We start from the raw sequence: 27,982 nt of genomic DNA, 5'->3' as shown, positions 1-27,982 counted from the left end.
ACCATGCTCAAATTCAGTGAAAAAAAAGAAAAACCAATTTTTTCACAGTTGTTTTTAAAGGCACACTTCATGCAAAGTACGTGATTTTATACACTTGTAGCAAAGGGACTGAATTCAATGTCTTTGTAATGAAGATATTTATTCAGTATATATAATGGAGGCTGCAGGAAGTATTGGGAGCAAAATGTCAATCATCCAAAATAAAGCTAGATAAATATCGAGAAACAGGTGGGAAATTGTCATTTTGGTCAACTGAGGGAATTTTATTTTGAAAGGCCAACAAATTTACAGGTACCCTGTTTAAACAAGGGTAGTCAGAAACTGAGCCAGTGAGGCAGGATTACTGCCACTGCACAGCCAAACAAGCAAAAACTTCCAGATTGCTGATTTGATATTAAGCCATCTCCCCTCAGAGATTTTCATCACATCATACAGACCTAATATGTTATGTACCTTAGCCCAGCGGTCCACAACCATTTTTCCGCCACGGACCAGTTTATGTCCAACAATATTTTCACAGACCAGCCTTTAAGGTGCCGCGGATAAGTACAACAAAATAAAACCAGTACCAAAAACAAGATTTATTCATAACACATGGGAAAAAACAGAGTTAACGATAAACACGATTTTAAAAATAACAATAAAAACCCTGAAAACCATACATTTCACACACAAGTGTTAACTCTTGTGGCCCAGTACCAAACGACTCATGGACCGGGGGTTGGGGACCGCTGCCTTAGCCTACCTAAAGCCCCCTCAGGTTTGTCACAAAGATTTTATTTTTATGTTCAGCGGGTAACTGCCAGGGTGCTAAGCATCCATTACTTGAATTACTACAGAAAAGCATCAAGAAGTGTGACAAAGTTGAACAGTCAGTCTGATCCACTGCCCAAAAGTACAATCTACAACATGTAACAGTAAAACTTTGCATTGAAAGTGTGAGCCCTGATGTGTAACCCAGTGAGTAAGTATGCTCCAGGCCACACTCATGATGTGACAGCTTCAGGCTTGGACACTGCAAGCCATGCCAATGGAAATTAATAATTATCATCATAAATAGTAAATCAGTTGGAAAAGAGTTTAATTTATCAACATGAAACTAAATGAAACAGAATCAACTGCTTTTGTATGCTAGTAACAAAAAAGTCTAAGTACTTAAAAAAAAAGCCGCACAGAGTAAAACGGGTCTTTCACAGAAAAGCAAAAACCGATGGATGAATAGACAAGTTAAGCGAACATGGCAAGAAAATAAATTACCATAACCAGTACTAGTGTCTCATTTCTCCACTTCCTCCTTGTCTTGTCCTGAATAGTCAGTTAATTAACAGGAAAAGAAAAAAACAAAAGCAAGGCAAGCCAAAGTCAAGTTTAACAAAGATAGAGGTTAACATTTCACAACAATGCAAAACAACAGCAGCTTAAAAACTCATTTTAAAGAAAATAACGGCAATTAAAAATGGCAAAAGAGGAAAAAAAGAAAATGCTAATTGTTTGGTTTAGTAACAGGCGGGGAAAAAAAAGGCCAGTTTTGTAGAGAGCTGCTAGACTAATTAGAATTTTTCCTTTTATTTCCCAATGATAGATAACTCTGTAAACTCCTAAACAAAGCAGTAGTTCAGAATATCCAAAGGGGGAGTTTATTAATGTGTAATTAAGTGTTTTATTTTCTACACATGCCTTTATTCCCTGTTTGGGCCTTCATTATGAGCCTATTATTCAGCCGTGTCTAACTCCCTTTTTATTACTATATTCCCTATTTCTGTTTCGCTCCCTTTGTGTGTGTTTCTTATGAGGCTGGGCAGGTGCACCGGACCATATTGACAGCTTGTCCCTCCTCTCTTGCCGCGGGGAAAACTGTCACCCCTGTCATTCAGGCCTATGAACACAGCATGGAGAGTGTATGTGTGTCTGTCTGTGTGTGTGTGTTCTCAGGAGACTGTGACAGTGCGTGGGGGAGAAGAGGGAGGTGCTTTGTTAACTCGAGTCAGCTGAATGTGTGGACGCACACATTGCTGACAATGACCTAATCATGATGGGGACTCCACAACCTCAACCTGGAAGGGCAAATCCTTCAGGGAGCAAAACTTTGCAAGTGATGACACGGTGATGCAGCAAAGTCTGAATGAGAAAAGTGCAATTACACCCTTTAACTACATATTTATACAGGGAAATATAACTTAGTTGTTCTTGGCAAACAATAGCAAGGATGCTAGTATTACTGTGCATCACCACTGACTATGCGATACGCATAAGAAAAACTCCAAGTATCTTAATAACTCAAGCTATGAACAGGTTTTAAATTGTTTTCACTGTAAAAGATACTTATTGGTTAATAGTGGAGGTCATATTGGTGTTTGTTCCTCAGACAATTACACAAAGAGATATGTTATTATTTCTCTTACAAGTCTGTCTATAATTAGTCTGTCATTTCTCTGTATCATCCTCTCATTTCATTCACAGGATTCTCTGTGTGTCACCACAGAGTGACAATTTTAACATGAGTGTAACGTCCAATCAGAATGTCAACATCTGGCTGGAAAAAGCTGATTGGGGAGAAATTTCCACAAAGAATTTCAAATATCAACCACCAGACCAAAGCACAGTTTTGGTGTCACCATTCACAGAATATCTTCCTGTCCTTACTTTTGAAAAGCTCAGCATTTATATCTTTTAGTAAAAGTCTCTGCATTCGAAAACCCTACAGTAGTATACTGCCCCTCTACTGCATGCTAGAGAAAAGAAGTTTGGCATTGATATAAAAAAACAGAAACAAGCCTCCACCCTAGAAGTTTGTTTGTTTTGATTTTTTTTTAAGTTGAAGGCAGTAAAAAACAACAAAAAACAAAAACAAACAAGAACCTGCAATCCTGCAAAAAAAGAAGAAAAACCCCAAAACAATAACACAAGGATCCAACACGGCTTAATAGGTTACACTGTCAAAGCCTAAGAGAGTCTGTATGTGAGTGTGTCCGATGGGGGCACTGGCCCCAGACAAAGTGCTCTGCCAGCTTTCTGCCCACTGCTCTTTTCATTGCTGATGGATGGGCCTTGTTCAGCACCATCTGGCTAAGGGATACCTCACATTAATCATTGTAAACACACACACACACACACACACACACACACACACACACACACACGACACAAGAAAGTCTTTTAAACATAAATACAACAGAACAGTGCAATTGTCTATAAGTAATGTATACTAACTGTTTGAAAGTGGAGCTCTCCAATCGCTCACTATGACTTATATATATTCATACATTTATATTTTTTAAACTAGGTGATTATTTATATTTATATTAACATAATTTTCTCTAGAGGCAGATATCGGGGGGGTGTTTAACACCATTTACCGTGCACAGACTGCAATAGTTTAACTTGTAATGTCAAAGTGAAAACAAAAAGAAAACACCTATGTTTTCTAAAAACCTTTTATGGTTTTTATTTTAGCGAGCCACTTACTCAGTTTGTCATTCAGAATTATTGAAGACAGATTAAGACACAAGCTCTGTACAAAAACAACAATTAGTTCATTTAAAAACATTGTTTCATCGGGTTGGTACCCTGAAGCTACAATAAAGCCTCGACTAACTCACAACCCTCTCCCCAACTCAGTCTTTATTAATGACCTTTTCATCACAACAGGCAGATGCATAAAAACAATAATGGCTTCAGAAACGACTATTTCTCCCCTCTCTCTAAATCTAAACGCTGACTCGCTCGTTATCTCTCCCTCAGCCTCGCGCACAAACACGCACGGAGACGCACAGACATAGGATGTGTTAGTAAACACATGATATCCTTAAATAAACCATAAGCTGAGCTAGCAGACACCCAAGGGAATCATGGAAAATGAGGGACATTATCAGCCTTCATTTATTTTTGTCTAAGGGCTATATGGGCTTAATACACGCTGATTTGCTTCAACATTTACACAGTATACGAACACGGGCAAGGACAGGAAAAACTCTGCCTGCTGTGGGAGAATGCATGCTTGACATTACATTTGCTATCATTAAATCACATCTCACGGCCATCCAGATTTTTAATCTAAAGGGATCTATTGGCACATCTCCACAAAAGGAACAAGACCAACGGTAACATTTATATACCATGAGCTGATTTGTAGAGTGTTAAAAACACTCAAGCTGGAATATTTTTTGTAAATCTAAAGGAAAACCTTCACCTTTACTTTTAAGGGAATAAGACATTTGAGGTGCAGTGAAAACAAGCTTAAAGTGCAGCCTTTTACACATTTCCCCCATCAAAACCATTTTTAACGTACCTGAGAGAATTTTGAGTACAATTATTTTTTATTTATGTGGCTAAAGTACGTGTAAGCATTCATTTAATCTTTTAAGTTCTCTTTTCCAAAAATGATTATACTTATTCAGGTACACTGTACATGTATTCAAACTGTTATGAATATGTTGTCAATACAAGCAATGCTCTAAATATCATTACTATCACTTTAACGTTAATAATAGATAATCAGGCCCAATCTTATCTTAACAACCTTGTAGTACCATATCACCCTATTAGAGCACTTTGCTCTCGCACTGCAGGCCTACTTGTTGTTCCTACAGTATTTAAAGGTAGAATTGGAGACGAGCCTTCAGTTTTCAGGCCCCTCTTCTGTGGAACCAGCTTCCAATTTGAATTCGGGAGACAGACACTATCTCTACTTTTAAAATTAGGCTTCAAACTTTCCTTCTTGCTAAAGCATATAGTTAGGGCTGGATCAGGTGACCCTGAATCCTCCCTTAGTTATGCTGCAATAGGCGTAGGCTGCTTGGGGATTCCCATGATGCATTGAGTAATTCTTATTCAGTCACCTTTCTCACTCACTATGAGTTAATAGATCTCTCTGCATTGAATCAACCGGTCGCAGCAGATGGCCCCGCCCCTCCCTGAGCCTGGTTCTGCCGGAGGTTTCTTCCTTTTAAAAGGGAGTTTTTCCTTCCCACTGTCGCCAGAGTGCTTCCTCATAGGGGGTCATATGATTGCTGGGGTTTTCTCTGTATGTATCATTGTAGGGTCTACCTTACAAAAAAAGCGCCTTGAGGCGACTGTTGTTGTGATTTGGCGCTATATAAATAAAACTGAATTGAACCTTCAGCTCAGTCTATTCATCTTTGAAGGAGAGGTCATAGGTCAAATGTGACATGATATTTTAAATACTTATACAGTACCTTCTGTACGTTGACAATATGCAGCACACTTGTAAGAATCATAGTTTTAAGTTTTAAGGCTTTTTGACAATTTTTGACCAATAAATCGTTAAGTTGAACTTTAAGATTTCAGTGGACGTAAGACAAATGTGTACAAATAGACTACACATGATCCCACTCTAGATCACTAAGAAGTGCTACAAATGTGCTCTACAGTATAAACAAACACAATGTAATGTGCAAAATAAAAATAAAAAAATATCACAACCAACCTCAGATTATGTCTGATATATGGTGTCAAATGTGCTGTATTATCTCAACAGCTTAATTAATCCTTAATTCATTCTTTCATAAATCAACATCCATGTATACTTTGAATTTTCATAAAAGATGACAGCATGTGGAGCTGAAAAGAATATAGCCATAAGCTTTACGATAAGGGTTTTATTTCCAAGGCAATTTCAGAAAGAGATATTCTTTATGTGTAGCGTCCTGTTATTAAATTTCCTGTTATTAAATTCAAAGATTTATCCAAAAGTGGACCAGGGTTTAATGAGGCTTCATGCAGTAGTAAGAATTTAACTTCTTCAATAAAGTTAACTTTATCAGCATGTTCAACAAACAGAAGGAAAACATGAAAATGAAAAAAGTAAAAAGATATTTACAAGATGCCGCAGCTTACCACGCCAAGTGGCATACATCTGGTTTCTCAATCCCTGTGAGAATCATACTTAAGGATAGAGCCTGCTTATGAACCATGTCTGATTGAGATAAAAACACGTTTATAAAATTGAATGGCATTCTCCTCTTCTCCTTATTCACCCTCTCTGCTTTTGCTAAAAATTCTCTTTTCTACTAATTTTTCTGAATGTCTTTCTGAGGTTGTGTGCATCTGCAAAGGTGTGTGTCTACACCAGTAAAAACGTGATCTCTCCCAAATCTTTAAAATTACTGCTTAACACATAAAAAAAATACTTTGTTACAACTAAAAAGCTAAGCTTAAGTGTTGCTACATAGCTGGATATAACTGATCTCGTTCATGATGGGAGATGGTTATTAGAGTTCATGGGTTTGACCCTTTCAGAACACGGCTTTATATATGAATGAAAATCATAAATGTGCCTGAATAGTGTCATTTTTGTTCTGCTGTGTAATGTCAATCTGATAACATTTAATTTTCTTTTCCGTGCTAACAGCACAAAGCCAAGGTCACATGACACAGAGCAGTAAGTGTAGTAAGAGTTTCTGTGATGTTGTGTGATGAACAACTATTGGCTGTACAGCTGTGGCTCAGACAACAAACAACAGTTTTAAGAGTGAAAAAAGCCTCAACTCTTGCCGACACTCATCCAGTAGCACATTGTGAATTTGTCCCCCAGCAATAGCCCATCAACAATGACTTCTAGTCGAATGTCCTCAAGTATCCAAGAGAATTTTATATCACGTAAGGCTTTTTCTTCTTATAAGTGCAGTTCATGACTTTTTGATCGCACTTCGTATGAACCCAGACGGAGATAAATACAGGAGGATCCACACATGGACAGAGATGATTAGCTTTATATCAGACTTCACTCTCTCAAACACGCTCGCTCTCACGATGCAATCAGGAACAAACACTTGAGCCGTCCTCATTCACTACATTTCTAACAAGAGCCATAGATCTTGGAGAGACAACAAATTCATCACAGCCTTGAATACAAGGCAGCGATGGTGACCTACAACAACTAACCTTGCGGTCTAGAGGCGAATGACACTGAAAGCTCAACGCTCGGCTCGTTGAGATACATTAAATGAGCAGATAAAGCAATATACACTGTTGAAAAAGAAATGCTGCAATTCACGCTGGCGAGGAAAGTTATTCAGGGACAAACAGTGAAAGATCTTACCTTATGGTCATAAGGGTTGTAAGAGTGGAAGACCTGCGACAGCTCTTTAGTTCTTTGCTTCTTCTGCAGACAGAAAAAAAAAGAGAAATGTTTAAGAATCACTTACACAACACAAAACAAATAATCTCACTAATAAATGACGTTATGTTTTTTAATGACAATCTGGATGGAGACTTGAAGAGGTGCAGTATCGAGTTTGACGCTGGATGAGGGGGTGATCATATTTTTTGAAGTGCAAACCCACGGGAAGATTTTTGACCTTGAAAGATGTCAGTTTTTGATCTTAAACATTGTTACATACGTCTGTCACGTAATTCAGGTACGATTATTAATAAACATCTAAAAGTGACTCTTTTCAAGATCAACCGATCAACAACAGCAGAGGCTAACCGCTCATCGTGACTGTGGCTAGCTTTGCTGAAACAGTGGCAGTAACACATTCAAACCTTTGGTGCTAATTAACCACTTTGATTTAACTGTAGCTCCATCTACGTAGTTAAAAAGACATGATTACTCTCTTACTACAAGACTAACAATAGAACTTTAAAATGACAACTCAGTTCAGGTTTATTTATATAGCGCCAAAACACAAGAACTGTTGCCTCAAGGTGCTTTATATTGTAAGGTAAAAAACCTACAAAAAGACAGAACAATGGAAACAAGATTTCTGATTCACAGCCTGAATTTTCTTGTCCTTTATTTGTGTTGTTTGTAAAACATTTCTTTGGATGTGTGATACATCTTATTTGCATTTCCTTGTCCTCTGTATTTCTGATAATGATCATAGAGATATTATACAGATATGGACATACATTACAGCTCCACTGATATTAACTGGATTACTTCAAATGGATGGAAAAAAGCCAAGGCTTATAAGTATGCCCACAATGAATTCCTATTAATAATGAACGGACAGTTGGAATGTATTTATCTGTACACCATCTGTGGCAGAAAATGCTTCATTTCATTTCTAGTTAAAGTCTGGCCTTCGTGTACTTACTGTATAATGAGATGCACAAGCGTGAGACGTGGCGGTTTGATCTGTGGCAGTTGTTAATGCAATGAGTTACATGAGGCTGATGCAGCTACAGAAAGTGCTAATTAGCTCACTGATTAGGCCATGTATGGCTAAAGGGAAAGGGCATATGAAAATGGTACTGTACCTAAAGGGAGTATGCATTCATAGCTATTCTCCCTCCTGCTCTCCCCCCCTCGGGTCTCTGTCTTTTTGAGTGTTAGAATGTGCAGGGTTGAGTTGAATGTCCTTAAGCATGAGCCGTACATGCTGAACAGAAAACCTGTTGTTCCGCTATTGCACAGCTGGACAAACAGGCTAATTCCAGACTGGCAAAGACAGCTTGATCTTTCAACGTAGAGGAGGAAAAATCTCTGCTGACTAACCAAGCACAACATTCAACTAACCATATTTACAACATGGTGTAGTCAAGTTTCAGAAGCATGCCATGCAGCCTCTGCTAAAGTCCACAGATAAGAGAAAAATTAGACCAAATTAAGAAAATAATAACAATAATACAATAAAAAATGTGGTGTATGAACAGAAATGTTGTGTTTTGGCCAGTTTGGACCTTTTCTGTTGTTCTCTGCCACTGCTCCTCTCATAGCTCGTAGCTCTTTTCTCCATTCCTCCCATCTATTCGCTTTCTTCTGTTTCCATATGTTACCCATCTTTTACTCATTGTCTGTTCACTCAAGCCTCTTCTGATCCATACAATCCTGTAATCATTGGCCCCGTCCCACTGCCATCCTCACATTCTTGTTTTCATCTGATTCCCTCTCTATTCCTCTGCCAAAGGGTTCTTTGGAATCCCCAAATCCTCTTTTCTCTCATTTTCTTTGCCTTTCCACAGACCCCTCAATGCCCCTCCTCCTCCTGTTCTGTTTTTCCAGAGGGGGAAAACTCATTCTAATCATTCATTCTTCGCTCTCTTGCCCACTCTCCCCCACGTAAGTATGTCTCTTGATAATTTCTTGCACTCTCTCCTTTTGCCTTGAGCACCTCGGCTCTGAGCAGCGATCTCATCATTGTTCCTCAACACCTTTCTCCCCCTTCTTATCATCCCTTCATAACTTTTACCATCACTCTGTATTCATTGATGCTCCATGGTGTTCTTGTGTGAGAGAGTGCGACTAAGACAGCTTTAACTCCAGGTAAGGATTTATCAAGCCCCAATGAATACTCAGCAGAATTTGGTTCTTTTCAGGAGCAGCACACATACACACAACGCACCAACACAACAAACAACAACAACGTGCCAGCTCAAAGGCACACACTGACTAACACAAAAAACAAAAGCTGTACACTCATATGGACAACGGTATGAATATAAGGGATTCAAAGATCAACATAAAAACAGACAAACAGAAGACAAAAAGAGATAATGTGAGCCTAAAAAAAGCTGTTAAAAGATAAAAACTCGTGAAAAAAGTGTCCCAGTGTCGCACCAGATCGGGAAGAGGTGGAAACCTCAGCTCATTATTTGAAATCCTACAGCTTTGTAATATTCTCAAGTCAACTTACCTGTTCCTAACCTTTAAGATAGGAGCTACAAAATTCCTTTAAACCTCCCGACTATTGTGGAAAGCTGCTAAAGAAAGCTGAATGCTCTCATTATCCCACAACTGCTCTGTCTGTGGGTCCTAGAATAAGAACTACACTCTTAGCTATAGCAGTAAAAGTCTAACCACATGCATTAGTTTATAGTCTGGAGGTAAAGATGTGTAGACTAAAACTCAAATAGACTGCGGATGATCTGTAAACACATAATATCATTTACATCAGCGGTCCCCAACCCCGGTCTGGTCAGCAAGTCGTTTGGTACCGGGCCGCGAGAGTTGAGGCTCGGGTGTGAAATTTATGGTTTTCTACGTTTTTATCATTAACTCTGTTTCCCTGGCTCTTTTCCTGTGTTGTAGTTGTGTGTCTTATTTTGAAAGAAATATTTACGCTTTACCATAGTGACCAGAGAAAATAAGGGACAGAGAGGAGGATGTTACTCTCAGTGTTGTTGGTGCATATCAGAAGGACGCTGCTAATAAAGTTAGACAATTACATGCTAAATTTGCGTTTATTATTATATTTACCAAGAAAAAAAATAAAAATCACAATTTTGTCTTGGTCGTTTCATTTTATTTTGTTATATTTATCCGCAACACTTTAAAGGCCGGTCCATAAAAATATAGTCTGACATTAAACTGGTCTGTGACAAACTGCTCTGGAGTTTGTTTGTGAACCGGACCTAGACCACTGCAATTATCATGTTCATATTTGTACAAACAAACCACACCAAAGGGAAAAACAAACCAGAGTCTGATTTAAACAAACCAAACATCACACTTTAGTTTGTTTAAAAGTGACATCTGTCCAAATAGTCATCGCCTAAAAATGATCCCATGACATCTTTAATGTTATCAAGTTGTCCAAACGCTCTGCATGACATGTATGACTTTTTCCTCTGTACACAGATATGTGTGTGTGCAACTGCGTGTGTTTGGGTCCATGTTCGAAGTTAATTTTGCATGCTGTCGATGTCGCTGTTAGTGACAACCCAGCAATGCAAAGCCAATCCGTGAGCGTGTGGACCTGTCAGCCGGGTGATGATGAACAATGGTTGTTATCATGACATCCATCTGTTGTTGTCCCCAGAGACGGATGCTTCATAAAACCAGAAGTGACATTACATGAACGTAGCCAACTTCCAACGCAGGAGCAGTGGCGACACAAGTAAACAATATCAAAGCCATCATAAAAAATACAATTATCTTATCTAATAAACAAGTAGCAGCACAAAGCTCATAAAGAGTTGATCTGATCACGCTCTGATTTTGTGATCATTAATGACACCATCTGAAAAGATTCAATATTAAGACCAGGAAACAACTGCTAGTTTCGCCGACTTAAAACATAAAACTAATAACGGGATTCTAAATGGTTTATTGCTGATTGAGTGACTGATTTTATATGTATGGTTTTTTGTGCCAGCTCTGTACATGACAAGCAGAAGCTGTTTTTAATGAGTATTTTGTGTATATATTGCAATTCAGTGAGGCCCTGCGCATAGTTTGCCAATTCACAAAAAATATCGATTGCATGACTCTGTGACGCAAGGCAGTAGAATTGTGTGTAATTGCACGTGTGTGTCTATGAAACCCATACTGGTATTATTCCAGCATGCCAAAATGATTGTGTGTTGTGGGGCAAGGTAACAATGATCTTGCCAATACTTAAATTGCTTCTGGCCACCAATATGCGCCCACTTGTCGTTCCCTAATGGCAAACAGATGTTAATGATATAGAGCTCGAGCGTCATTATATCTATAGTCAAAGAACCTGAGGCATCAACCGCAGAGTTGTGAAGGATTTACACCTCCTAAAGCATCACAGAGTGGTCACAGTGGGGTTTATGACCTTCCTCTCTCACAGAGGTCACTAAACTAACATTTTCTTACCCACTATCTCAGTTAAGCAATCATCATTCATCCATCCTCTTCCTCTCAGTCAAATCAGTGTTGTGCGAGGGCTGGAGTCTATCCCAGCTGTCATAAGGCAAAAGGCGGGGTCACCAGACTATCACAGGGCTAACACATAGACATTCACACCTACAGCCAGTTTACAATTGCCAGTTAATGTATGGCTTTGAAAAAGCCACTCAGAAATGCACCAGCCAGTGGATCTGAGCCCAGGACTTTTGCTGTGAGGCTTTCCACACCACTGTCCCACCCAGATATATACTGCAAACTGCTAAAATGTAGCAAAGTTAATTTTGCAGCATGGGTCTCCTGTATCTGCTTATAAGAGAAATTGTGGATCATTATCTCCTACAAAGCACTTTCAGTTCATCAACATTTCTGGCATGAAAAGGCCCCCTGAGTCATTTGACCAGGGTTAAAGGCACGCCCCTGACTTAGCCGGATCCAAAGACTTTGGATCACCCAACGTCTCCTCTGAGTACTAGATCGAAGACTGGTCGCTGAAAATTTCCTAATATAATTTTGAAATCCTCCTTCCATCAGTGACTGCAAGCCATCCAGGCCTGAGGCATTATGAAGCAGGACAGCCCCGAACTATGCAGCTCCCGTGTTGTACAGGGTAGGGATGGCTCAGCAGGTAGAGTGTTCGCCCCGAATCCACCAACGGCTACCCTGTCTCTTCATGAATGTGTAAAACTTGAGTGAATGGGTTAAATGCAGAGGACTACAAAAATCTCACGTGTGGGGACTATAAGGGATAAAAATTAAAAAATACATATAGTATTTGTTGCCTTTTCCCTCTAAATTTGGGGTTGTGCAGAGCTAAGATAAATTGACCCTTTTTTTCCCTTTTGTCTCATCTGTGCACAGAACATTATCCAATGAGATATGAGAACATTGCCCGAGATGTTCTTAATTCTTTTGATTTCCTTCATGGTGTCCTTAGATTATATCAGCTCTTTCCGAATTGCACATTTTGTTCTTGGTGGTATCTTTGTAGCACAACTACTATTAGGGAAAGCAGCAACAGAGCCCCTGCCGCCCATTTTTTTAATAGATTGATGGATACAAAGTGTATAATGCTTCTTCTAAAGCAACCAGATTTTGTACACCTTTGTTTTTAAGGAGGAGCACATCTACAACCTGCACTTCTAATTGCATTCGCTTTAATGGAACACCTGGTTCCAAGTAGCTTTTGGGGAGTCATTACCACCAAGGCTCGTATATTTCTCGAGCCCGGGCTGTAAAGTGATTACTCAGTGTGTTCAATAAGGCATGATAAGCATGGCTGTTGCCGTGTTATTTGTCTAGTCAGATTATTGTTGTCTATAACCGTGATTTAGAAAAAGACCAAATCACATTTTGTGAGTAATCAATTATGATATCTACATAATTCCAAAGGGTTTTGAAAAGTTTTCTTCAGAGTATATGCTTCAAGTGCACCAACAGTCAAAGTGTTCTAATTAAGAATTTCTCCAAATTAAAAAAATGACACTTTATTCACCACAATCATCCTTCTTCAACATCAAACAAAATTCCCTTCAGTCAAAAAGCCTACTTTATTTTTCACACACTATTATTGCTTTTCCCTCCAGCTATAACGGCGCGCTGATGACCTATACACAGAAAAAAATCATTTGAATTAAAAAAGAAAAAAAAACGTATCATTAAAATGCAATGTCTTCTATTATTAGTGGGCTAGGAGCTCATTAATCAAATGTAGGCCTCCCTAGCATAGACAGCAATTTAACCATTAACTCAACTTAATACCTGCTAGACTCCCTTTAACCAACTGTTATTAGCTCCCCTGTTATGCTTGTAGGAGTGTTTCGTCTCAAATACAGACAGAGATGGAGGGGAAGCGTGGATTTTTCTGAGTGTGCGTCCAGGCATAGATAGATGATACAGAGGCTTGAAGATGGAGCTACTGGTGGCTGGCCAGCTGTTTTACTTTGACAGCTACTGCACTGGTGCCTCGTGGGTAATGGAGTTTTTAACCAATTACAACCAGGGGAAATTAAAAACACTGTCCCATTTGAGCAGCCAATCTCTTTCTCTATCACTTTTTTCTTTTCTTTGTCTCGTGCAGCTGCTCACTGGAAAACCCGGCCTTACCAGCAGACATCCAAACAGCTTCTACTTAGCAAGTTCATTTATCAAGGCTAGGTTCGAGTCACCTGGGAATGATTAGAGGGATCCAAGCTAATAATATTCACTTCCCTTTATTCTCAACATGATAGCTTTCTCTCTCCATCCATGTGGTCTCCTGTTCTTTGTGTTTTCCTACACTCGAATCTAAAGTGAGTATTCTCTCATAAGTCATCTAATACAGCAGGTCATAACAGAACAGAACAGTTGGACATTGAAGATGGACAGGCTTCACTCATGACTGTATTTTTCTAATCAAATATTTGTTTGCTTGTTAGAGAATAGATTGTCAAATTAAAACAATTTAACCTTAAAAATCAGGATTTAGAAATGACCAAATATTCGCACCAAATTCTCTTTTCTGTCCTCAGCTCATCGAGTGCCAAAGCAGCAAAGCGTGAAAAAAAAATCTCGTTTTTGAAAAGGAGTCGTTTCTACACAGTGACATCGAGTCTCATCAGTACAATACAGAAGTATTTTCAGGAGACAGTGGCACTGACAAAAAGACAGGAGCCTGAACCAGAGATTCTGCGATTTTCATTGAGGGTGTCCAAGATGGACAACATTAGAAATGAGTGTATGAGACACAAATTCAGGCTGAGTGGCTTGGAGACAAAGATGGTTTGGACACGTGTAGAGAAGGGATAGTGGATATGTTGGAGATAGGATGTTGAATACAGACCTGCTGGGCAAGAACACAGAAGATTCAAGGGATTAGAGAAGCAGTTTGTGCAGACAGCTGGTGTGACGGATGCAAGGGATAGGGCAAGACGGACATAGAAGATGCCCTGTGGTGACCCATTAGCAGTCATTGGTACAATATAGTAAATATGGTTTACTATATTTCCCTCAAAACCAAACTGTAACTATGAAAAACCTCACTACATACATTTACATCAACATCAGCGACCACATTTAGGAGGCTGTGCAGAACCCCCAACATGCATCACGGTGGACATGTCCCTTTATGTGTTTCTTCCTGTCTCATTATTTCTTCCATCCATCTCCCTTTCAGCAGTGCTTTCTATCTGCTCGCCTTTCCTACACACTCTTTATCTAAGACCTCCGTTCCTAATCCATCTAGTTCTCCATCCATCCCTCCTGTGGCTATTGAACACAGTTGTATTCCAGACAAACCATCTGGTGCGCTTTATTAATGACCGACCCTACATGGCTTAGATGTCGTCTGTTTGCTGTGTGTGTTTGTGTTTGAAAACAGGTGCATGCTGACTGATGCAGTGATGTTGTGTGCGGCTTTAACCACTGAAGCAGGTGTACTGTATACGGAGCCACACGAGTATATATTTCTTGTCTCTCTGACAAGAAATATATACCATTCTCTGTCACTTTTAAATTGTTCCTCAAAATGTACATTTTCTATAAAGTTTAATAACAAAAAACCAAAAACAAATGATTGCCATCTTATTCTAGGCACCTAAATATGGACTTTTGTTCATATGAGGCAAGTCTGTTCTTTATTACAATGATTTTTTTCCAGTATACCCAGTGACTCAGTGCAACAGTATCAATTTGAGAACTATTTAAACCACAGATGTTGCCTCACCAAGATAAGAAATATACAGCATGTTTTTGGCGTACAGTTAAAACTTCTGGATCCATGATGGTATCTGGGTGCAATACTGAGCAATGAACACAGCATGGGTGACTGGCGGGTCACAGGTTTTGGACCGACATGTCACGGCATCTATTTAGGGCTACACAGTTTAATTTTTTATATCAATCGTGCTCGAAGATCAAACTATTTTCAAAATGAGCGCTTTGCCAACAGGACGCTAAAGAAAAAAGCAAATCCAGCGCTCTCTTCATCACTGCCTGATTCCACGTGCCTGCATGTGATGTTTCATCCTAATAACACTAGGATGAAAAACAGAAATGCAACAGGTAACAGATCATCAAGACAAAATGCAAACATCTGGCATGGCAGGAGATGAAGTCCTGGATCCTTTACGTGCAACATGCGCAACCAAGCTAATTGCAGTATGAAGAATACATAAAGGCCAAGAACACGTTGCCGACGTGAATTGCCCAGCATCAGCTCAGATGTCTATAAAAGCAAGCCTCATCAGTGTGTCTGTGTAACCATCAGTGTTGGGCAAGTTACTTTGAAAACGGAATTAATTATAGTTACTAGTTACTTCTTCAAAAAAGCAACTGAGTTAGTAACTGAGTTACAATATTCTAAAAGTAATTAATTACTTGAAAAGTAACTATTGCGTTACTTTAAAAAAAAACAAAACAACAACATTTAACCCTCTGGGGTCCAGGGTATAATTGGCCATTTTAACTACTTTTGATTTTCCCTCCACAGTTTACCTTTAAAAACTATTTGCTTTGCCATGTTTGGTATCATCCTTTTCAGCACAACCTCACGTGTCTGAATTTACAGTTATGTTTTCATTTTGACATACTGTATTAACACAATTGATCTAAAATCAGACAACAAAAAATAAAATCAGAGTAAAAAAAGTTGTATTTTTTTACTGTAGCAACCACAAAAATATTTAATGAATCATATTTCGTAACTTTAAATGCAAATATAAATTGTCAATTTTAAAAAAAGTTATTTACCTTTTACCTTGATTTTTTAAATAACCATTTCAAACTATTTACAGAACAATCAGCTGTTCTGCATTCAATAAGATGCCACACAAATTATTTGTGCCACTCCAAAAGAAAGATTTCTGTCCACTATAAAGGAGAACATCACAGCCTGATACCTGCAGGTCTGACAGCAGCAGGTGTATCACTCCTTTTTCTACCTGGAGACAGCAGTCACCTCATTGTTCTGACACACAACACAAAACTATCCACAACACTACACACTAACTACACAAGACAACACATTAACTACACACTCCAAACACGCTAAACGTCACAAATCTCTCACATCTCAAAACTCGCTCTCTCTCTTTTTCTGCTCTCTCTCTCTCTCTCTCTCGCCGTCACTCCTAAAACGTCCTGTTTTTTGTTTTTGGTCATAAGCAGAGAGTGCTTGCTAGCGCTGTCCTTAGACAGTAAATGTGATGAAACTATTGAGGAAAAAACGCCGCGTATATATTGTTTATCATGACTCTGGTTTTATGTGGCCTATCAACACAATTTATAAACTGGTATATATCACCTTGTTGCTTTGTCTTTAAGTGGTCATGTGATTGGCTTACCACGACCACTTTATTCTTCCTCAGTCAAACAGCAGCACTCATGCTAGGAGTGGGCGATATGACCCAAAATTCGTATCTCGACATTTTTTAGCTGGATGGCGATATACGATATATATCTCGATATTTTTTTAAAGCCATAAAGTAAGAACAAAAAGAGAGTTCTTAGTCAAAGCTGTGTCCCAGATGTCACACAGGCACTTTTATTAACATACAGCGTAGATGTACATGAAAAAAATACTCAAAAATAAATTATGAGCATTTATTAAATAATAATGCTCCATAAATAAAAGAAAATGTTGTTTTTACGCATAACAAAGAGCTCACAATTGTGCAGTCAAAATGTAAACTAAAAGACGCTGAGCATAATAACAAAGAGACAGATTTCACAGCTGCTCTGTTCCCAACTTCTACTGCGTGACTGACAGCCTTGAGTTTGAAATCTTTTTTCTAACCATGTCTCTTAACAGGTGCCATTTATAGTCATATAGTCATATACACACACAATACGGTAATATTACGTTGAAGCACAGTATGTATCACTCCGCGAGGCTCCTCGGTAGCCGTAATGCTCTGACAATCAAGCGGTGCAGCTCCGTAGCTTACCAAAGTCGTACCAAAACATATTTTGACAGATTGCTGAGTGCCGTGCAGCACATAAAATTGGTTCGCGGTCATCAAGCACAACCAGAATTCATACATAAGGCGCGCTGTCAACTTTTGAGAAAATGAAAGGATTTTAGGCTGTGCAGCCCCTCTGGGCTGCATGGCGTTAGCGCGGTTAGCTCATTAACACGTTGACGCCATCCAGTCCCACGCACAGGGCGATGGGCGGTAACTCGTTAAAGGAGATTTGCCGTATCCATCTTGTCGTTGCCTGCAGGTGAAGCGATGGGGGAGGGGGAGTTGTGTTCAGTGAAGGAGAGAGTCAAAGGAGCTTGCAAAGAAAAGCGTCTGGACTTCTTTAAGTTACTTGAAGACGTTTCACCTCTCATCCGAGAGGCTTCTTCAGTTCTAAGGTCAAATGGTGGGGAGTCCCAGATATAACCCTAGTGGGAGTGTCCCCCCACAGAGGGACAAAAGGACCCCCTGATGATCCTCTAATCGCCTGAGCCAAGGTGTGGAACTGGGTGTGGGTCCCAATCAGCCAGAGTTTCGGGTGAGTTCATTGTGAAACCTGGCCCCACCTTATCATGCGAATTCCTGAGGTCAGATGGCCCAGGGTGTGAGTGGGCGTTAAGGCGTCTGGGAAGGGATCTCAAAACTGGATTATAGATGGCAGAGAGTTGGTGTCGTAAACCACCGCCTCTGTTCAAAGATGGTCGCTCACAGTGGACATAGATGGCTTCTTTCACTCCTCTTTCAAACCATCTGTCCTCTCTGTCCAAAATGTGAACATTGGCATCCTCGAAAGAGTGTCCTTTATCCTTAAGATGTCCTTTATCTGCACGAACTGGAAACACTTCTACCCTCTCCAATCTTAGAAGAGGTTTACAAGTTTGTGGACAAGGCTCAGCGGGCCCAACACTCGAAAGGAAAAGAAAGACAACGCAGGAAATTTCACACCTTGCTTTCAAAAACACACTCCTCATTCTGAATCTGAACCTACACAACCCATAGAAGAAAACACACCTGAAGACAGTCAGGAGAAATGGGTTAAGAACTTTTCAGACAGGAATCTCACTGAACCTGAAAAGAGAGTATTAGCCAAAGGTCTCAATTTTGCCATTTCTCCACAACAGTTGCCCATAGTGGACCTCATCACAGCCACAGAATCTGCCATTCGGATTAATAAATTATCACAGACAGAAGCAGAGCAAATCAGGATGAAAGTCTCAGCAACCCTCTCCAGTGCCAAAGTCCCTCCGTCCAACCTCACAATACAGGAAAAGAAGGCCGTCGCTTCCCTGAGCAAAGACCACAACATCACTGTTTTACCAGCGGATAAGGGAAGATGCACCGTGGTCCTAAACACTACAGATTACCATACAAAGATCACTACTCTCCTCAGTGACAACAATACCTACGAAGCCTTAAAGCGAGACCCCACAAGCAGCTACAAAAAGAAAGTTATAGCTTGCCTTCAAGACTTGGAAAAGGACAAAATCATTGACCGCCTTACTTATCACCGCCTTTACCCAGGGGATGCCATACCCTGCATTTACGGACTTCCAAAAAATCCACAAGGAAGCTGTCCCACTCAGACCCATAGTCAGTAGCATAAACTCAGCCACTTATAACATTGCAAAACACCTTGCTACCATCCTTGCTCCTCTCGTGGGGAACACCCCACACCACATCAAGAACTCCACCGACTTCACTGACAAGGTCCAGAAACTTACCCTGGATCCAGATGAAACCATGGTGTCCTTTGATGTAGTCTCTCTCTTCACGTGCATACCCACCACGGAGGCAGTGGAGACTGTCAGAAAACGACTACAAGAAGACAACTCCTTGGAGGACAGGACCAACTTCACACCCGATCAGATTTGCACACTGTTAGACCTCTGCCTCACCACCACATATTTCAAATACAACGAAGGCTATTACAGACAAAAACATGGCTGTGCCATGGGCTCCCCCGTGTCACCTATTGTAGCCAACCTTTACATGGAGGAAGTGGAAAGGAAGGCTCTTGGCTCTTTCAAAGGAAGAGTACCCAGCCACTGGTACAGATATGTAGACGACACCTGGGTCAAAATCAAGACACAAGAAGTGGAATCCTTCACTGCGCACATCAACGCTGTGGATAAAAACATCAAGTTCACCAGGGAAGACACGAAGGATGACTGTTTGCCTTTCCTGGACTGCGCTGTGCACATTGAAGAGAATGGCAACCTCAACATCGAAGTTTACCGGAAGCCCACACACACGGACCAGTACCTCCTGTTTGACTCCCATCACCCTCTGGAACACAAACTTGGAGTAATTAGGACCCTACACCACCGGGCAGAACATGTTCCCTCTAAGCCTGAAGGGAAAAAGAAGGAACACACACATGTAAAGGAAGCACTCAAAACGTGCGGCTATCCGAAATGGGCGTTTTTAAAGTCAGCAAAGAGGCACAGAAAAGAAGATCAGACACCAGCGAGGGAGGATAAGAAGGACAGGCGCAACAACATTGTCATCCCCTATGTAGCCGGTGTATCAGAGAAACTCAGGAGGGTTTTCTCCAAGCATGACATCCCGGTTTACTTCAGACCCAGCAACACACTCAGACAAAAACTGGTTCACCCGAAAGACAAAACGCCAAAACACAGACTTAACAATGTGGTGTATGCCGTACAGTGCAGCGAGGAATGCCCAGACCTCTACATTGGAGAGACCAAACAGCCACTTCACAAGCGCATGGCACAACACAGAAGAGCGACCTCCACAGGACAAGACTCAGCGGTCCATCTGCATCTTAAGGATAAAGGACACTCTTTCGAGGATGCCAATGTTCACATTTTGGACAGAGAGGACAGATGGTTTGAAAGAGGAGTGAAAGAAGCCATCTATGTCCACTGTGAGCGACCATCTTTGAACAGAGGCGGTGGTTTACGACACCAACTCTCTGCCATCTATAATCCAGTTTTGAGATCCCTTCCCAGACGCCTTAACGCCCACTCACACCCTGGGCCATCTGACCTCAGGAATTCGCATGATAAGGTGGGGCCAGGTTTCACAATGAACTCACCCGAAACTCTGGCTGATTGGGACCCACACCCAGTTCCACACCTTGGCTCAGGCGATTAGAGGATCATCAGGGGGTCCTTTTGTCCCTCTGTGGGGGGACACTCCCACTAGGGTTATATCTGGGACTCCCCACCATTTGACCTTAGAACTGAAGAAGCCTCTCGGATGAGAGGTGAAACGTCTTCAAGTAACTTAAAGAAGTCCAGACGCTTTTCTTTGCAAGCTCCTTTGACTACGATGACCTGGATGACTGAGAACCTTCACAGACAGTGAAGGAGAGAGGCGAGGCGGAGTATGTTGCGTAGAGTCAAAAGTGACGAAAGAGAGGCAAACTTGCGGCTCCACAAGTATAATTACATAACATATACTATATCGATATAAACGATATTGTCACATCTTATATCTCGTATAAAAATATATCGATATTTTTAAAAAACTCGATATATCGCCCAGTCCTAACTCATACGATTGTTTTGCCCCTTTAGCTCCAGGTGTTGTGCAAGACAGTGATCGTGATTACGTCCGCAGGAGAGCACGCAGCTGCTTAAAGCTGTAGTGTCCAGATCAGTGTTGCCAACTTAGCGACTTTGTCGCTATATTTAGCGAGTTTTCAGACCCCCTAGCGACTTTTTTTAATAAAAAAAGCCGCTAAAGCGCATATCGCTTTTACTCTCAACAAGCAGCGGGTGCTGTAACGCAGTCAGTTCTTCTTTTACTCTTTTACTCTTATGCTGTTTTGTGGATCACAAGGTTTAAAACTACTTATAAACACACACACACAAAGTAACTCCACCAGAGTGCCTATTTCGGGTCACTTTTGCCGGTCCAAGCCCGGGTAAAGGAGCAGGGTTGGAATTGTGACATTAAAAAAAAAACAATAATTGCTAAAATAAATTTAATTTGTAGTTCTAAATAAACTCTAAATGCATTTAGGACGTTTTTTTACTCACATTATGTCTCTTCCACGATGTTATTTCTCTCTCCAACAACATAGGTTACAATGACATTAGCATGACCAATTATGCAAATTAGGTGATGACGTCATTTAGCGACTTCTAGCGACTTTTAGGACAACCAATAGCGATTTTCCTTACTGAGGAGTTGGCAACACTGGTCCAGATTAGTCAGTAGTCAGCTACTTCCGTGCAACTGATATAAGATGCGGTAAGCTGAACACAGCTTCAACCATCTGTTTGTTGAAAAATAGTAACGGACCGCATTTTCTTGTTAGTAACTGTAACGGCGTTGTAACGATAGGAATAGTAATTAGTTAGATTACTCGTTACTGAAAAAAAGTAACGCTGTTAGTAACGCCGTTATTCCCATCACTGGTAACCAACCAGGTCACCAAGAACACTGAAATCCACAATGTAGTCCCGTAGTTGCATTCCATTTGTCCAATAAACACAGTGAGTAACAACTTACTACTACTAGTAAGACTTCAGGAAAAAGAGTTACCTACTGGACAAATATGGTACTTTTCCAAAGTGGCAGTGCATCGCAGGGGAAATGGAGAGAGATCTCATAGATGTTAAGTTATAAATTTTATTCACATCCATCAATCAGCCACGATGAAAGAATTGAATGACTTGATATTTTGCTTCTTCATATCAAATATGTTTACATTGTAATTTACTTCACTTTATTCTAAGTGACTCTATGAATTTAAGTAAGAACAATTTTATTTTGATGCAAAGAATTGCAGCACGAATAAAGATAACGATAATGTCAACATATCAGTGTTATAGTTAACTGACACTACAATAAAAATATTTCTGCTGTTTAAAATCAATAAAAAAAAACAAAACATGATAAATAATTGCAATAGTACTTTTAGGCCATAATGGCACAGCCCTACATTCAATCAGCTTCTTGATTAGGTTACCTTGTTTATTTCAGCAAAATACCATACCATATTCTGTATGTATTAAAAGCAGAGCACTGCAGTTCAGTGAAGTCCAGTTTTTAGGATTTTACAGTGTCCTGAGTTATTTTGAAGCAGTTTTGTAAGCTCTTGTCTTACAAAAAGATTTTAATTTGACAATTAAAGGTCTTCTTACATGCCACATTTTAAACTCAAAAAGCTGAATGAAATCTTGGACTGATTGTGCTATGATCTAAACACAGACAATAAAGGTCAGAGGAGAAGGAACGAAGAGGGAAATAAAGAAGAATAGAAGCTGCAGTGTGGTTGTGTCTGGGGATTGATCCCTCTAGGAAGCACCCGGCTTCTCCTCAGAGAGCAAAGTGAGGAAGGCGAGAAAAGGGAAAAAGAGAATGACTTATGAAGACACTCCACTTGAAAGAGATGTGTCAACACTTTGATGTTGAGTATTGGAGTATAAACGCAAGAAAGAAGACAACACGGTATAGAGTACAGCATATGTAAAAGGTCAAACTAAAGAAAAAGGAGGTCAAAGAAAATATTTCAGGTAGAAGTACAAACACAAGCAGCACATGTGCAACGGCAGCACTTCAGTAATGTGAGCTGTTGCATTTTGTTGCACGTTTTGTCCAATAACTTTAGAAACAGGATCATATTTTAGTAATAGTAAATAATTTTCCACGAGTAAAGATTTTTACAAACAACTGCAAATAATCGCGTGTTAAGTTTAGTTCCTTAAGGGAAAAAAATCACAAGGTGTACTATTGCTAAAGTGTAGTATGAAGAAAAAAGTGTGTATAATCAACGGTGTGATCATAAAGTTCAACTACATTATTACTTAGCATTGATATAATACATATGAACGCTTTAGCTCATTATATAAGAATTTAGTTGTGCCAAACAGCAATCTAGCTGAGAAATCCATGAGCGAAAAGGTCAAGAAAACGTTGGTGTGACTGAGTGTGATATGCTCAGTCTGCGTTGCTTCTCACTCCCTCCCTCACTCACACACCTTTGCAAACAATTAAGATTTTATTAGCTGTTAATTGTTTTATTTGGCAGCAGATGGGGAGATGTAGGAAGCTAGAGAAGCGATGTGTCGCAAGTTGGGTGGTTATACAAAGAACAATAATGTGTTCAGATGAGACTGTTACCACCGTTAGGCAACATTTACTAATAGCATGTAGATCTCCTGGGAAGTCGAGAGAAAAATGCTTCAGACAATTTCTTATTTAAGAAGATTTTCAGCTAAATAATGTCTATAAATGTCTATGGAGCGTATTAGCTTGATTTATGTTCTCTCGCAGTCACTCCTCCATATATCTCAGGATTAGTGATACTAAAATAGTGCAAAATCTTCACAAGTATAGAAAAGGCTTTTACATTTTTAAGTAACAATAAGCTAAAGTTTGCTTCTTTAATTGGCATGTTTCTGAGCATCTGATCAAAACTCTGTCCGTGTCTGCACTCACCACATGTGCTGGTACTTGCTCCAACCTGGCGGCAGGCGTACCGGGTCGGGGGTAAAACTGGTTGATGAAAAGACTGGGGAATCGATAGGCTTTCACTAAGTCTATGGTTGCTTGAAAGTCTTCCTCGGTCTCTCCGGGAAAACCACAGATGATATCTGTAGCAATCGTTACACCAGGGACTCTATAAGAGAAAGAAAGACAGAGACACTTAGGTGGAATTTCAAAGTTTTTGCTATATCCTAGAAAATCATTTTAAAAACAAATAGTGTATAAAAAGGGCATTCATCTCTATTTTCATTGCTCTGAAATGGAAACTAATCCCTCTCAAATAATGGATGTCTGTCCTGCTTCTTTTTTGTTACACTAAACAATGTCAGCTGATTGGGTAAAGATACTGGTAGCTACTTTGTAACACAAAAAGTGTTGCACTAGCTTTATTGACAAAATTGTATCGTGCAACCAAGAGTTACAGGACACTACTTTAGATGAAAACCATGTCATAGAACATCATGTTATCAACATTTACCTTTTAAAAGTCCACAGCAAAAGATCCAGTTTTGCTATGAAACCAATCTACAGAACTTTAGGACCACTGGTTCATATTATCCATCTTGTATCTACTTTTACTTTGGTTACACACACAAAAACAAATCACAATACAATCACTGACAGCCAACTACTACCTAATTTATTACATAAGATTCTGCCCAAGCTTGGAAATCACAGACATTTGTCCACTGCTGCTGTGCACCTTTGAACTATCTAAGGCACCACAGCATGAAAGGAGGGTAGTGCCTTTCCCCGTGGACTCGGGAGGATTCAGCCAATCAAAACCTAATTAGCAACCTCTGGTGCTGATCATTAGTATTTGATTATTGACCGGCTGGCTCATTGGATTAATCGGGGCCAGTAGAATGTTGTGGGAATAAATGCAATGATTTCTTCCATGTATTTTGTTTGTATTGACAGCTGTTGGGTGGCTTGGAAAAGAACTCCATAGGGGAAAAAGTGCATACCTATAGGACATGACATTCCCATTGAGACTGACAGTATGTGTTACCACAAATTTCTGTGATAACACCTAATCCCAAAGGCATTTAGGCATTTATTACTATTATTTATCATTATTTCTTCCAATTAACAGCCAATTACCCCAAAAGCCCAAAGTAGCATAAGAGAATTCTTCTAAGGACAAAGCATTTTACAAGTACAGGAATCTAAATTATTTTTGGGAAACTGGCCTTCCAATAGAATCTTCTGTAAAAATTCAAACTGGAAAAGGTTTTAAACAGAACAGAAAATAACATTTATATTTAAATAAGCAAAACCACTGACTACAAGCTTTCTATCAAAGTACAACAAGGTACAGAGTGGAATCAGAGGGGTGCAGGAGCATCCTCATGTAACAGCACCCTGTCAAAGACAACACACGAGACCATTACATGTAGCCTTCTGACTATTTATGCCTTCAATCTGTTTTCTTTCCCCAGTCACTTTCCTTCTTACAAAGGCTTTCAGATGTCTTTTTCTGTGTGTGTAGCACAAGTATAAGGAGTGTTTGGATGAAAATCCATGCAAAGCACAAGATATTTGGACAAAAATCAAAAACGCACAAAGGCATATTAAAGGGCCTTACAAAGAGAAGACAGCTCAACAAAGAAATTAAGAGTGGAAGAGACACTTTCTCTGCAATCGACAATGTGATGCATCTTTAATTACATTAACTTCCTGCATCTGCAACCCCAAGATAACCTCTGACCTATTGATGACTTCCAATTGGCTGCTGGTCATTAATATTAAATCACGGCTTGCGGGCACAGGTATCCTTGACCTCTCGGATCTGCCTGACAACTATCATATGGAGAAGTGGAGCTACGTTTAAAACGCAGTGCAAGGAATGGTCAAACGGCTGAATAAATGTATAATTCCCGATCATTCATTAAAACCGATTCCTTGGATCTTCTGAAACTGCAGTTCTACTGAGTATTTCAAATAACTAACTATTGAAGGCCTGTACCCTCCTACAACAATCAGTCAGGTAAAGTATCCTGAAAATGAGAATATATATTTCATTTTCTGATGATGAGGCTCCCAATTGTGTCAGTGTGGCCTACAAGCCACATTTAAGAAATCCTGTGCATCACATGAGATTTAATCACACACACAAAATGAAAAGCTCATCTATTCTTAGGATAAAAGAAATACCGAATAAACTAATTTACTGCTATTTAAAGCTCTTGCTCATATAGTCCCCTGAGCTGTTTTATTAACGCAGTGGTAGGGAAGGTAAATAAAATTAGCACTATGAACAAACAAGCACTTTTTTCTAAATACAAAGACGCTTCTTGTACCTCCAGAGGGAACGTATATCTAATTTGCTATTGCCCTTGGGTAGTGGTGGCAGTGAGGAGTTAAAGGCAGGCACTAGGTGCTTTTCATTTTTGTAATACTACTAGAAACTCACACATTGCTGCTATGAAGAAAAATGCACAATTCAGGCCAGGGGTGCAAAATAACAGAAGAAAAATGGAACACTGAGGGAAAGAGCAGGAACTAGTGCGAATCGACTTCTGTGGCTTTTTCTTTCGGTGAAGGAGAGGGTAAAAAAATATGCGTGCGCACATGTGTCATTTTGACACCTCTGCCTCCTCCAGATCTAAGGGTGACAGAGGTGTGATATGTGATACTAATGAACAAGAACCACACTGATACTGTCCTTGTTAAAATGAGAGAGGAGAAATGGATCTTGTTATTGTTCACCTTTCAAAAACAGAGAGTGTGAGAAACAAAGAACCAAAGATAGACCCAAAGAAAGAAAGATGGGAAGTAAAAAAAAAAAATCAAGGAAAAGATGTAAAATTACATTTCAGCTCAACTCGCTTTCAATTAAAGCGGTGCAGAACAGAGCTATTTTTACAAACTTCAGATCCTGAAACACTGGTTTGTCTTTTTAACCTTGTATTAACATTTGCCACAAAACACCGGGCATAATTTAAACAGCGGATGAGGCATGCATATGTCTTTGAATCCTTAATAAAGCCTGCAAGTTTTATATCCTTCCACTGAATTTTTTAAGCTCTATTTTACACTTTACGCCTAGAAAACGCTTTCTGATATTCAGTAGCGCTCTAATGCTGTTCTTACAACTGTTGCTTGTGAGAATTTTGAGGACGCGCGCTTTAAAAATGCGTAGTCTAAGGAGCTTGGAAAGAAAAGCCTCTGGGCTTCTTTGAGTTGCTTGAAGACGTTTCACCTCTCATCCGAGAAGCTTCTTCAGTTCTAAGGGTCAATGGTGGGGAGTCCCAGATTTAAACCCAGTGGGAGTTTCCCCCCAAAGAGGGACAAAGGACCTCCTGATGATCCTCTACCTCAGGGGTGTCGAACTCCAGGCCTCGAGGGCCGGTGTCCTGCAGGTTTTAGATCTCACCCTGGGTCAACACACCTGAATTACGTGATTAGTTCATTACCAGGCTTCTGGAGAACTTCAACACATGTTGAGGAAGTAATTTAGCCATTTAAATCAGCTGTGTTGGATCAAGGACACATCTAAAACCAGCAGGACACCGGCCTTCGAGGCCTGGAGTTCGACACCTGTGCTCTACCTAATCATTGCCAAGGTGTGAAAGTGGGTGTGGGTCCCAATCAGCCAGGGTTTCGGGTGAGCTCATTGTGAAAACTGGCCCCACCCTATCATGTGATTTCCGATGACCTGGATGACTGAGAACCTTCACAGACATATTTAAAAATGCATGATTTTCAAACCAGCAGACCAACCAGTAAAGATTTACCAAAAAAAACCAAAACTGTGTGTGGAAAGGAGATAAACAGAAAGCTGAAAAGGACATTTCAATAACTGAGGCAAGTGAGTGAGTGACAAAAGTGTTAAAGATTTTATATTTATTAAAGAAAAGCCCACAGAGTGTCTTATTTGCCACAAAACACAGACAAAAATAAATGTATGTTAAAAATATATTGTGAAAGAAGCATCATCATCAAAGTCTAAATATGAAGCTCCATATGTTAAACTCAGCAGCATAAACATCCTCCGCTTTCACCCCTACTGACAACTTAC

The 27,982-nt window shown here is 39.9% G+C and overlaps 1 protein-coding gene across 1 annotated transcript in view; it reads right to left on the bottom strand.

Moving 5' to 3' along the window:
* Window positions 1–27,982, bottom strand: part of cdkal1 (CDK5 regulatory subunit associated protein 1-like 1) — a 257,115-nt gene that overhangs the window by 48,418 nt on the left and 180,715 nt on the right. Inside the window, exons 11-12 of the mRNA XM_006795862.3 lie at window positions 23,911–24,091; window positions 7,061–7,123 (exon numbers count right to left, since the gene is read on the bottom strand). Of these exons, the coding sequence (XP_006795925.1) occupies window positions 7,061–7,123; window positions 23,911–24,091 (244 nt within the window). The remainder of the gene's footprint in view (window positions 1–7,060; window positions 7,124–23,910; window positions 24,092–27,982) is intronic.

The sequence above is a fragment of the Neolamprologus brichardi genome, chromosome 11, assembly GCF_056152115.1.
Source record: "Neolamprologus brichardi isolate AB-2024 chromosome 11, ASM5615211v1, whole genome shotgun sequence".
NCBI classification, from domain to species: Eukaryota; Metazoa; Chordata; class Actinopteri; order Cichliformes; family Cichlidae; genus Neolamprologus; species Neolamprologus brichardi.
Note: the sequence above shows the minus strand (reverse complement) of the source record. Positions and strands in the feature narration are given on the sequence as shown.